Source organism: Carya illinoinensis, chromosome 5 (assembly GCF_018687715.1).
Source record: "Carya illinoinensis cultivar Pawnee chromosome 5, C.illinoinensisPawnee_v1, whole genome shotgun sequence".
Taxonomy (NCBI): Eukaryota; Viridiplantae; Streptophyta; class Magnoliopsida; order Fagales; family Juglandaceae; genus Carya; species Carya illinoinensis.
In genome coordinates, this window is record NC_056756.1 from 10,602,257 (window position 1) to 10,614,703 (window position 12,447).

At 39.0% G+C, this 12,447-nt stretch overlaps 1 protein-coding gene across 2 annotated transcripts; it reads left to right on the forward strand.

Annotated features, from left to right (window-relative positions):
• The first annotated feature begins 395 nt into the window (after nt 1–395).
• On the forward strand, nt 396–11,991 carry LOC122309733 (brefeldin A-inhibited guanine nucleotide-exchange protein 1-like). Of its 2 annotated transcripts, XM_043123336.1 has the most exons (11): nt 396–1,650; nt 2,397–2,714; nt 5,297–5,627; nt 5,787–6,209; nt 6,384–6,676; nt 6,996–7,269; nt 7,569–8,071; nt 8,703–9,024; nt 9,380–9,737; nt 10,193–10,875; nt 11,195–11,991. In XM_043123336.1, the coding sequence occupies exons 1-11, from the start codon at nt 587–589 to the stop codon at nt 11,801–11,803; spliced, it is 5,178 nt and encodes a 1,725-aa protein (XP_042979270.1). In that variant the 5' UTR covers nt 396–586; the 3' UTR covers nt 11,804–11,991. The 2 variants fall into 2 exon arrangements, with proteins under 2 accessions (XP_042979270.1, XP_042979272.1); XM_043123338.1 differs by lacking the exon at nt 396–1,650 and having other exon boundaries at nt 2,542–2,714; nt 5,287–5,627.
• The last annotated feature ends 456 nt before the right edge of the window (nt 11,992–12,447 follow it).

A 12,447-nucleotide genomic window follows, 5' to 3' on the forward strand; every position in this document is an offset into this window, starting at 1 on the left:
TCATTGTTCTTCTAAAGACTGATTTTTTAAGATTGGAACATGATTATGTGACACTCCACCGCTTTCGTACGTACACCTTAATACCAATCATTGCTGTCGATTATGCGAACATCGAGTCCTTCTTGCCAACCAAATTCCCAGCTACCTGTTCTATATATGAATTATTATATGTTCAAATAGGTGTATAGAACATAATATTATTTATGTTATTTAAATAATAATATTTAATTTATAAGATTAAAATTTTAAAATCACTCTACACTTTAGTTTGAAATGGAATTTTTCAATATATAGAATTAAAAGTAAATGGAAATATTTATAAAACAAAAAAATAATAATAAGGCGAGATTGATGGTCACGTGACAAACACAGAAATAGAGAAGACCGTGGGGAATACACGCACGTACAGTAGTAGGCCTTGGCGATAGAATGCAATTGTGAGATTTGGGTCAAGAAAGCTCCCTGTTTTTGTTCTCAAATGGACGGAGGAAACAGGAAAAAATGTAACCTCATCGAAGTGATCTGTGAATGACGTCGCGCTCCAACTGATCCAGACCCAGAAAAAAGAAGGAAGAAAGAAGAAGGAATGTCGGCCTCGCAAACCCTAGGAGGGCCATCCCGTACCGGCCGAGTGTTGGGGCCTTCCCTGGACAAGATCATCAAGAATGCAGCATGGCGTAAGCATTCCCACCTCGTCTCCGCCTGCAAATCCACGCTAGACAAGCTTGAATCCCTGTCCGACTCTCCCAACCCTGATCTCGCCTCCCCCCTCCTCGGCCTCTCCTCATCGGATGCCGATTCAGTCCTTCAACCCCTCGTCCTGGCCCTCGACTCCGCCTACGCCAAGGTCGTCGAGCCAGTCCTCGATTGCGTCTTCAAGTTGTTATCCCTTAACCTCGTCCGCGCCGAGATCGATCGCCCCGATCCCAATCACGGCAGCAGCAACAACAACACATCCGTTGTTTACAAGATTATTGATGGCGTGTGCAAGTCGTCTGGTCTCGGAGAGGACGCCATCGAGCTGGGCGTGCTCCGAGTTTTGCTCTCAGCCGTTCGATCCCGCTGCTTATTGATCCGCGGCGATTGTTTGGTGCATATAGTCAGGACCTGCTACAATGTGTACCTCGGTGGATTGAATGGCACCAATCAGATCTGTGCAAAGTCGGTGCTTGCTCAGATGATGGTCATCGTATTCACCAGGTTCGAGCACGACTCCATGGATCTGGGGGCTCCCTTTCCACGGGTCTCCGTTGCCGAATTGTTGGAATTCACGGATAAGAACCTAAACGAAGGCAGTTCGATACAATTTTCTCAAAATTTCATAAATGAGATCATGGATGCTAGTGAGAGTGAAGGGTATGCTGATAAAAATAACCAGTTACCTATTACTACCTCATTATCCGAGCAAAATGGCAATGGGCAGATGCATGGTTCAAACAAAGGAGACGAAATGGGTGAATCGACTGATGGGTGCAGTAAGATTAGGGAGGATGGGTTTTTGCTTTTCAAAAATCTGTGTAAGTTGTCTATGAAGTTTTCGTCGCAGGAACACCCCGATGACCAAATCCTCTTGAGGGGCAAAGTTTTGTCTTTGGAGCTGCTCAAGGTTGTCATGGAATATGGGGGTCCACTGTGGCGCACCAATGAGAGGTAAGTCCTCCTTTTATGATCTCTCTATCAAAGTTCTGTGCTTGACCAATTTCATGGTTTTGAGTTTTCTATTTTATATTTTTGAAATTCACGAATATAATTTCCTACCTGAACCAGTTTTATGAAATATGATTCTTGGCTCGCCCGCAAGAAGATTTTTTTGGCGTTTGTTTTGGTTTTTTGTTTTTTTTTCCCCGCCCCCGGGGGGGGGGGGGGGTACGGTAGGGTTCTATACAGTCCACTGTAACTTGATGAAATTACTACACTCATTGTCGTTTGAGGAAGTGTCATGGTCATATTTTCTTTGGATGTTATCGATTAATGAAAAAGGTTTTAGCAGTTATATATGAGATTTGGATGTAGAGCGGAATAGCTATATAAGTATAATGATTTAGACTCAAGAAAGCTATTAATGCTCTTTCTATGTTTTGATGCATACCATGAAGCATAAGATAGGATTGTTTGGATAGGATATCATTGTTTTAATAAAATAATCAGACCTGAGCTGCATAGACTGTAGATGGTACATTTGTGGTCTATACTATTCTGCGCTTCTATTTTTAAGTATAATCTGAAAGGCTCAACATATTGCATTGTTATGAGTTTTCACATCTTTAAATGCTTTGCAATCTGTTATAGTTTTTCATGTGTCATGAATTAATATTTACGATTTGGTATTAAAATGTTGTTCTGTACTTTTATGTTAAATAACTTGGTAAGAATCCATTTTTTTTTACATGGTGCAGGTTTCTCAATGCTATCAAACAGTATCTTTGCTTATCGTTGTTAAAGAACAGTGCATTGTCAGTTATGGCTATCTTCCAGCTCCAGTGTTCTATTTTTATGAGCTTGTTATCAAAATTCAGATCTGGGCTGAAATCAGAAATTGGGATATTTTTTCCCATGCTCGTCCTCCGTGTGCTTGAGAATGTGCTCCAGCCAAGTTTCTTGCAGAAAATGACCGTCCTTCACCTATTGGAGAAAATGTCTCAGGATCCGCAGATTATCATAGACATATTTGTCAACTATGACTGTGATGTGGATGCTCCAAACATTTTTGAAAGGTATTACACATCTCTATTGCATCTCCATGCACTAGTGCCCTTAGGCAAGAATTTTCTGGACTTCTAAATAGTCAATTCTTTCTGAATTTGATAAAGTAAGATCTATACTTTGTGTTGGGAGCAAGTGGTATGCAAAATATTTCTCATATTCAGATTGTCCCTTTACTTTGAAGTAGTACATGACCCCACACTAGTGTTGGGGTTGGGTAGGTGTGTTGGCGGTTTTGTTGGCAGTTTTCTGCACCCTTGTCCTCTAAATCCTTGAGAAAGGAAGAAAGAGTTGATGTCTTCTTTCTGCGAAAGAGAGAACAGGAGGCCGTCTCTCAGAAAGGCAAGAAAACCTAGGATGGACTACTAGAATGGGTGGCATGCGGATCCCACTCTTGACTCACTTGTCGATGTAGTGCTTTGGTAGTGGAGGAAGGTAGTTCAGTTGTCCTCCAGTCCGTTGGTAGGGTGCGTGGCAATGGTTGGTGGGTGGATGCCGGAAGGCAGTAGCTCTGAGGCTTTTTCTTATGCAGAAAAGGAGTTAATGGTGGAGAAAATATACTGAAAATTAAGTAAAAGTGCTAAAAAAAGGGACAGCCTGACAAAAAAAAGGATGAAGGCATAGAGGCCAGTGCGTGGCCCTCATGTGTGCCGCCAACAGCCAGTAAGGGCCATGCACCAGTGGTTGGGTGATGGGGATGATTGCTTTTGGTGGAGCTCATGGAGGGGACTCCATTGGTGAGGCGTGGGTTTGATGAAAATGGGTGGGAAACAGTAGATCTAGCCTCCAAAGGCTTTTTTTTTTTTTTTTTTTTTTTCCTGGTAAGCAGATCTAGTGTCCAAAGTTTAGATCAAAATGGAGAAAAGCAAACAAAAAACCTAAGAAAAAGACAAAATGGGACAGATAAGATGGTAGTGATGCCGTAGAAGAGATCTTGGAGGGGGGGAGAGGTCCTAGAGGAGAGGGGAGGGGGTCACGGGACCCCCACCCCCCCTTTCTCTTCCCCCCCACAATTTCAAACTATGGGGTGGGAGGGAGGGGAGGTGCGGTGAGAGGGAGAGAGGCGTTGTTTGGGGGAATTATGTGAATTTTTTTATTGAGTCACAGACAATATAGAACTTCCTCTATAAAAGTGAAAGTTGACGTAAAACAAAGGAAACCTGTGAGGATTTTTGCCTAATGGCTATTATTCAAGGCTGTTAATCAACAAAAACCTAGAAGCTCAAAAACCTATATAAAAAAAAACCTAGAAGCTCAAAGGATGATTGGGGATGGGCAAAATAATTCTATATTTTATATTTATTTTGATATTATTTACTTGAAAAGTTATCATGATTTTATTTTGGAGTTTGAACATTGAGATTGCAACTATGATCCCCAGTTTAAGGTAATATAGTGTAAGTTACTTATGGAAAGGTAGAATAGAGGATTTACTGATAAAAAAGAAAGAAAGGTAGAATAGAGGAACTCATAAAAAAAAATAATAAAAAAAAAAAAAGAAAAAGAAAAAGAAAAAAGAAGCAAGGTAGAATGGAGGAGGTGCTGTTCTTGCTCTTGAAAATGAAGTAAAGCAATTTCATGGTCAAAGAAATAGTATCTGTTAAGTGACATTTTTAGTACACGGATGAAATTGTAAATTCTTTTAACAGCTTGTTCCTTTGGGCTCAAGCAATAGATTTTAATGGACTTAGGCTCAAGCAATAGATTTTAATGGACTTAGGCTCAAGCAATAGATTTTAATGGACTTAGTGTCCATGATTTCCTTATTTCAAACTCTTGCTAGGCGTTTCTCCTATATACGACTCGTGTACTTGGGCTATGCCTTGCCTAATTGATAAAATTATTGTTTACTTATAATAGAAATGATGTTTTTAGGTGTAATTTGGATAGTGAGATAAGATGAGATGGTTTTAGATGAAAGTTGAAAATTAAATAAAATATTGTTAGAATATTATTTTTTAATATTATTATTTTTTTGGGATTTGATAAAGTTGAATTGTTTATTATATTTTGTGTGGAAATTTGGAAAATTTGTAATGATGAGATGAAATGAAACCGTTTCTGTATCCAAACTAAGCCTTCGTATGTTCAACGCTTAGTTGAGTATATGCAAATGAAAGGGAGGAATACTGCCTTGCAATCTGCTAGGTCTTTGCAGCCATTCCTACTTTGAACTGAAACCTCAGAACTTCTCCCACACTTCAGCTTACTGGAAGATTCTGTATTGGGGATATCTAACCGAGTCCGACTGTAGTGACTTATTTTTCAATCTACTATCTCCATTTTGAAGTGCCACCAACAGAACCCTCTTAAGATGTCAGTTGGGTTAGGTATCCCTTGTAGAATCATTGGAGGGATATGGATCATTCCTCTAGAAACCTTTAAAGGCCATATTTGGAGCTCTATTTGAATCTAAATTGGGTCCAATTTAAACTTACATTTTCATTTTAGACTATTGAAGGGCTTCCCAATGTTCATATGCTCTTAGATAAAACCTAGTTTCTCTATTTTGGAACTATTTAATCCCATTTTTTTGGCATCGTGTTTAAATAAAATGTATTAAAACCCTTATAATTCCATCAGATATTTGCAGGGTTGTCAATGGCCTTTTGAAAACTGCTCTTGGACCACCTTCTGGTTCAACCACAACGTTGTCTCCAGCACAGGATATCACTTTCCGGCATGAATCAGTAAAGTGCTTGGTTAGCATCATCAAGTCAATGGGAGCTTGGATGGACCAACAGCTCAGATTAGGAGATTCGTATCTGCCAAAGAATTCTGAAAGTGATACTACAGAGAATCATTTGACCCAAAATGGAGAAGATGGAATTGTTCCTGACTATGAGCTACATCCAGAAATGAGTTCTGAATTTTCGGATGCTGCTACCCTTGAGCATCGCCGAGCTTATAAAATTGAACTCCAGGTTGAGTATTGTTTTATTTGGAGAGGCAATATACTCTGTGAAAGTGATCCTCCCTTATTAACTTTTACTAGTAGAGTATGTGCATGTTCACAAACAACTTTTCTAGGAGTTCATTTGTAACTTTTTCTCTAGTGACAATCTTTGCTGGGTTAATTGCAGAAAGGCATCTCTCTTTTCAATAGGAAACCTTCAAAGGGAATTGAGTTTCTGATAAGCACCAAAAAAGTTGCTGGTTCCCCAGAAGCTGTGGCTTCATTTCTAAAGAATGCTTCTGGCCTAAACGAAACCATAATTGGTGACTATTTGGGTGAAAGGGAGGAATTCTCTCTAAAGGTCATGCATGCTTATGTTGATTCATTTAATTTCAAAGGAATGGATTTTGGTGAAGCAATAAGGTTTTTCCTCCGGGGCTTCAGGTTACCTGGAGAAGCTCAGAAGATTGACCGAATCATGGAGAAGTTTGCTGAGCGCTATTGTAAATGCAACCCAAACTCATTTACTAGTGCAGACACTGCTTATGTTCTTGCTTACTCTGTGATAATGCTCAACACAGATGCCCATAATAACATGGTAAAAGATAAGGTATGCTTATTTTCTGGTCTATGCCTTTTGACTTCATCAATAAAATCCTTGGTTAGTTATTAAAAAAAAAAAAAAAAGACACAGAAATTTGGCATATTTTATTTTGATCATCATGAATATAGAACTAGCATTTATTCTCATCTGGTTTCCATTCTGCATTGGTTGGCTAACCAGATGACAAAGGCTGATTTTGTTCGAAATAATCGAGGAATAGATGATGGCAAGGATTTACCAGAAGAGTACCTTGGCATTCTTTATGATCAAATTGTTAAAAATGAAATCAAGATGAGTGATGGGTCTTCTGCGCCACAGAGCAAACAAGCTAACAGCTTTAATAGATTATTGGGCTTTGATGGAATATTCAATCTAGTCACTTGGAAGCAAACTGAAGAAAAAGCATTGGGCGCTAATGGACTTCTCATAAGGCACATCCAAGAGCAGTTTAAGGCAAAATCTGGAAAATCAGAGTAAGATTTTTTTTTTTTTTTCGAATTATATTTGTGCAACTTGTAAATCATTTATATTGGAGGTCTTGTTATAACTTGGGGATTGATGGGACTCAGAAAGATGGGATGTGTTGCAGTGGTTTTAGGGCATATACTCTTTCTGCTTGTTTATTTTTTGGCTGGTTGGTATTGTATGGTAAGGACTATTCTTCTTTTTTCTACAACTGGCAAGACTGTGTTACATTAGCTTGATAATTGAGGTCATTTTATCCAATGAATGTGGGATGCCTGGCTTCTTCTTCTTCCTCTAATACTCAATCATAATCCTTTGATGTTGCAGGTCAGTGTATCATGCTGTCACTGATGTAGCAATATTGAGGTTTATGGCTGAGGTTTGCTGGGGTCCAATGCTGGCTGCATTTAGTGTGACTCTTGATCAAAGTGATGACAGGCATGCTACTTCTCAGTGTGTACAGGGCTTTAGACATGCTGTGCATGTTACTGCAGTGATGGGGCTGCAGACGCAGAGAGATGCTTTTGTGACATCTGTAGCTAAGTTTACTAATCTACATTGTGCTGCAGATATGAAGCAAAAAAATGTTGATGCTGTGAAGGTTAGCGTGCAATTATTGTGAAAATCTTGCTCTATGGTTTCTTTGAAGATGCTCCTCTACAGTAATAAATAAAAGAGTAGAATGTTTGCTTCTAAAGTTGGAACTGATCGGATCGATGTGCACCGTAATTTTATGCCTTTTCTGTCCAGAAATTCAGCCATATATGAGATCATTAAACAGAGGGAAATGTTGGACAAGGATCATTCCATCTGAATCAATTTTATTAGAAGAAGATTGCTGTATTGTAATTTATTTGCCCATAAATGCTCTTTATGACTTTTTTTTTTTTAATGGTGCAGGCAATAATTTCAATTGCTATTGAAGATGGCAATTATCTCCAGGAAGCGTGGGAACACATACTGACATGCCTTTCCCGAATTGAGCATCTGCAACTGTTGGGTGAGGGTGCACCTCCTGATGCGTCATATCTGACTGCATCTAATAGTGAAACAGAGGAAAAGACGGCAAAAGCTATGGGTTTTCCAAATTTAAAGAAGAAAGGAACTCTACAGAATCCAGCTGTGGTGGCTGTTGTTCGTGGGGGTTCATATGACAGCACCACTGTTGGAGTCAGTACTTCAGGGCTAGTAACTCCAGAACAGATTAATAACTTCATTTTAAACTTGAATTTGCTGGACCAGATTGGGAATTTTGAGTTGAATCATGTATTTGCTCATAGCCAAAGGCTAAACAGTGAAGCAATAGTAGCTTTTGTTAAGGCCTTGTGCAAAGTTTCCATGTCAGAGTTGCAGTCTCCAACAGACCCTCGGGTATTCAGCCTCACAAAATTAGTTGAGATAGCGTAAGATTCTCCCCTTTATTTTCAACTTATTTTGTGAATTTATCATTCTTTTACATTTGACGCTGCATGACTCATGAGTATGAAATAATAGCAAATCTTCACATCAAATGTAAATTTTGGTGTGTTAGACTAGCTAGGTTTAAGGCCCTGTTTGGATGTTGAGATGGTCTCAATCTATCTCAACATCCAAACATCACTCTTAACATAAGCATTTTTCAATTTCAAATATTCAACTTTTCAACTTTTTTATCTAATCATTACAACTTTCCCGAACCTCCAAATAAAACACAAAAAACAATTCAACTTTTTCAAATCTCAAAACAAAAATTAATATTAAAAAATTATATTCTAACAATATTTTAACTATATAATTTTTTTATTCAACTTTTCTCTCTCCTTTCCCAAAATCCCATAAAACATATTAACTCAAACTATTTCACTACTATTCACAGATTTCTTATCTCGTCTCAACATCCAAACGAGGTTAAATGAATCAAATGTAGATGGCCTGTTGCTGGAGTTCCCTCTTTTATTTTAGTTTTATGATTAGTGGGTTTTTGAAATTTCTCTAGGTCCAGGACTCCCAGTGAAAGTGGCATGGATTTTAAGAATATTGTTGTTTCTTTTGCAGGCATTACAACATGAACCGCATTAGACTAGTGTGGTCTCGCATGTGGAATGTTCTATCTGATTTCTTTGTTTCGGTTGGACTCTCAGAAAATCTCTCAGTCGCTATATTTGTCATGGATTCCTTGAGACAGCTTGCTATGAAATTTCTGGAGCGCGAGGAATTGGCAAATTACAACTTCCAGAATGAATTTCTTCGACCATTTGTGATTGTTATGCAGAAAAGCAGCTCTGCAGAAATTAGGGAATTAATAGTACGGTGTATCTCGCAGATGGTCCTCACCCGTGTCAATAATGTGAAATCTGGATGGAAAAGTGTTCTTATGGTAATGCTAGAATTGGTTTATCAATAACTTGTCAAAAAAAAAAAAAGTTTAAAACTGCTTTACATTAAAGTTAATTAGAATTCTTGTTAGACGCTAATTTTTCACCTATTAATTCTTAAGAAATCATCTTGTATGTTGCAAGTTGCACTGCGGATGGTTGGGCCCAGCCATGTCACCATTTGACTCATTGAATCTCCCTATTTGAAAATAGGCTGGTCCATCCACATATTCATTCTGTTGTTAAGGGGAAATAATTATGTTCAAATCAGCTAGTTTTTCATCCTTTAAAAATGATTAAGTGGGTGATTCTGCGTTGATGTTTCTTTCTTCTCATGCAGTTATGTTTGTTTCTCAGGTTTTTACAGCTGCTGCAGCTGATGAGCGGAAGAATATAGTCCTGTTGGCCTTTGAGACCATGGAAAAAATAGTGCGAGAATATTTCCCTTATATAACTGAGACAGAGACAATGACTTTTACTGATTGCGTCAGGTGCCTCCTAACATTCACAAACAGCAGATTTAATAGTGACGTGAGCCTCAATGCCATTGCATTCCTTCGCTTCTGTGCTGTGAAGCTTGCCGAGGGAGGACTTGTTTGCAATGAGAAGAGCAAGGCTGATTGTTCCAATCCAGTTGGACATGTGGATGCTTCAGATATACCAACTTGTACTAATAAAGATGATCACACATCCTTTTGGGTCCCTTTGCTAACAGGTAACTTGCTTCAGAATTGGTTCCCAGAAAATGCTACAGCTGCTAATCGAGCATGATGGCAGAACCCAACCATTGATAAAGTGAAACTGATCTATGGTTTTATATATATATATATATAACACCTTTTGTAGTTACAATTATCAAACCAAGTCCATTTTGGGCGTTGATGTACACATGAGCCATATTTACTTATTAATATCATGCTGAGTTTATGTTTTCTACCATGCAAACAAGGCCATTTGGTCAACCCCCCCACCCACCCTCCGGCTCTCTCTCTCAAGGTTACCATAGGTTACCACAATAGTTTTGGCTTGGTCTGTCAATGCTAAGCAAAAGAGAGTAATTTTGTTGCAGACTGAACAGCAGTTAGAAAACTCCTATCCCTGCATCTTCCTACCACACATTTTATCTTCTATTATATGAAGACTGATGCACATTTATCTTTTTTGTTTCAGGGTTGTCAAAACTAACGTCCGACCCAAGATCAGCCATTAGAAAGAGTTCTTTGGAGGTGCTTTTTAACATTCTGGGGGATCATGGTCATCTTTTTTCAAACCAATTTTGGACTGGCATATTCAATTCTGTGGTTTTCCCCATATTTAAATGTGTTTCTGACAACAGAGGGATGCAAATTGAGGATGAGGAGTCTTTACCAGCATCAAGATCTCCTCATCCCAAAGGAAGTACATGGGACTCTGAAACTTCTGCTGTGGCAGCGCAGTGTCTAGTGGGTCTTTTAGTAAGTTTTTTCGATGTAGTGAGGTCTCAACTACCAGGTGTGGTATCCATACTTACAGGATTCATAAGAAATGCTGTTCAAGGTCCTGCTAGCACTGGGGTTGCTGCTTTGATGCGTTTGGCTAGGGATTTGGGCAGCAGGCTTTCACAAGATGAATGGGGAGAGATTTTTATGGCTTTGAAAGAAGCAGCCACATCAACAGTGCCTGCATTTATGAATGTCTTGAGATCCATGGATGACATCATGGTGCCCGACAATGCCCAATCTTATGCCGATTTAGAAACATTTTCTGATCAAATGTTGACAAATGATGATCTTGAGGATGGTAACCTGCAAACAGCGCAGTATGTGGTTTCAAGGATGAAGAGTCATATAGCTATGCAGCTACTCATAGTACAGGTTCCTCTCCGATCTCTATGCATTTCTGCATGCATATACACCCATAAAGATGGTGTCACTTACATACACGTCTGTGTAGTTGTCATGATCTGATTAGTGTATGCGTACATGCACATATTGCATGTTGTAGTTTTAACATGATGGTACATTTGTGGTAAGTTATATCTTCATCACATGTCAAATTACCATGACAATTTTTATGCTGAAAGTTTTGCTTATGAACCGTCCTGTTACTTTTTCCTTGATGACAATATTCCAGTGCATTTGTCTCTGAAGTTGAAATGTGGCATTCTGATATCTTGAAATCTTCTCATTTCAGGTTGTGACTGATCTTTATAAAATTCACCTAAAATCCTTGTCAGTAGGCAACATCATGATCCTTCGAGAAATCTTTTCTTTTATTTCATCGCATGCCCATCAGCTTAACTCTGAGGAAATACTGCAGAAGAATCTGCCCATAGTATGCTCTATCCTGGAGCTATCGGAACCACCCCTGGTTCATTTTGAAAATGAGTCTTACCAGAATCGGCTCAATTTCCTCCAAAAGTTACTGGCAGATAATCCTTCTTTGTCTGAGGAGATGAATATTGAAGCAGAATTTGTGGCAGTATGTCAAGAGATATTGCAGATATACCTAAACTGTACTGGTTCTCACTCAGCCCAGCCAAACTCAGGAAACATGCGGGTACTACACTGCATTGTTCCATTGGGTTCGTCGAAAAAGGAAGAATTAGGGGCCCGGACTTCTTTAGTTGTCTCGGCATTGTGGGGATTGAGTGGTTTGAAAAGGGAGTCTTTTAGGAGGTACGTTTCACAATTCTTTCCTCTGTTGGTGGATCTTGTGCAGAGCGAGCATAGTTCCAGAGAAGTTCAGGATGTCCTCAGCAATGTGTTCCAATCGTGTATAGGCCCAATAATAATGGAATGATGTTTTTTCTTTTGGTATATTACACATACGCCATCAATGAACCACAAATTTTGTCTAAGTGGCTAGTGTTAGCTATATTCATTATTGTGCAGTATTTGCCAAGGCTTGGTTTTGTTACCCCCCTAGAATAGAATAGAATGTATGAGCTTAGCTACTGGCTAATTACATAATTTGAGAAAATTACCATACCCTCTGCATTTAGTTAGCTATTTTCCTTCTTTTTGCTAAATCCCCCTCCCCTTACCTTTTCCGATCGAGCTGGGAGATTCAATAAGATATTGTACTGAATTTCTGTATGAGATGATGATGATTTAGAGCTTTTGCAAATGATTAATGCATCTTTAACAAAATTCGGGGCCTGATGTCAATTAAATTCTTGACTCAGAAACTTGAGCTATTTCCCGAGTGATTACAGACTACAGTTTCAAATACGCACTCTAGACCTCCTTTTCTGTGTCCAGAGTCCAGACTCTATAATGCTGCTCATGCCGCGGTGAATGAGCCATTTTAACCATCCCAGCGAGTTATAACTTATGGGCAGCATGGGTGGTACCCGTGGGACTCTTTTAACATTCCCAAGGAGCCGATCAAGACAACTTCCCAAATATCTTTCTTCAAAAGTTCAATAAAAGAAAATGTGTTTG

Coding starts and splice junctions, on each gene's coding strand:
- LOC122309733 (XM_043123336.1), top strand. CDS start 587: ATGTCGGCCTCGCAAACCCTAGGAGGGCCATCCCGTACCGGCCGAGTG. Junction 5,628..5,786: donor CTTATAAAATTGAACTCCAG/GTTGAGTATTGT, acceptor GGTTAATTGCAG/AAAGGCATCTCTCTTTTCAA. Junction 10,876..11,194: donor TGCAGCTACTCATAGTACAG/GTTCCTCTCCGA, acceptor TTCTCATTTCAG/GTTGTGACTGATCTTTATAA.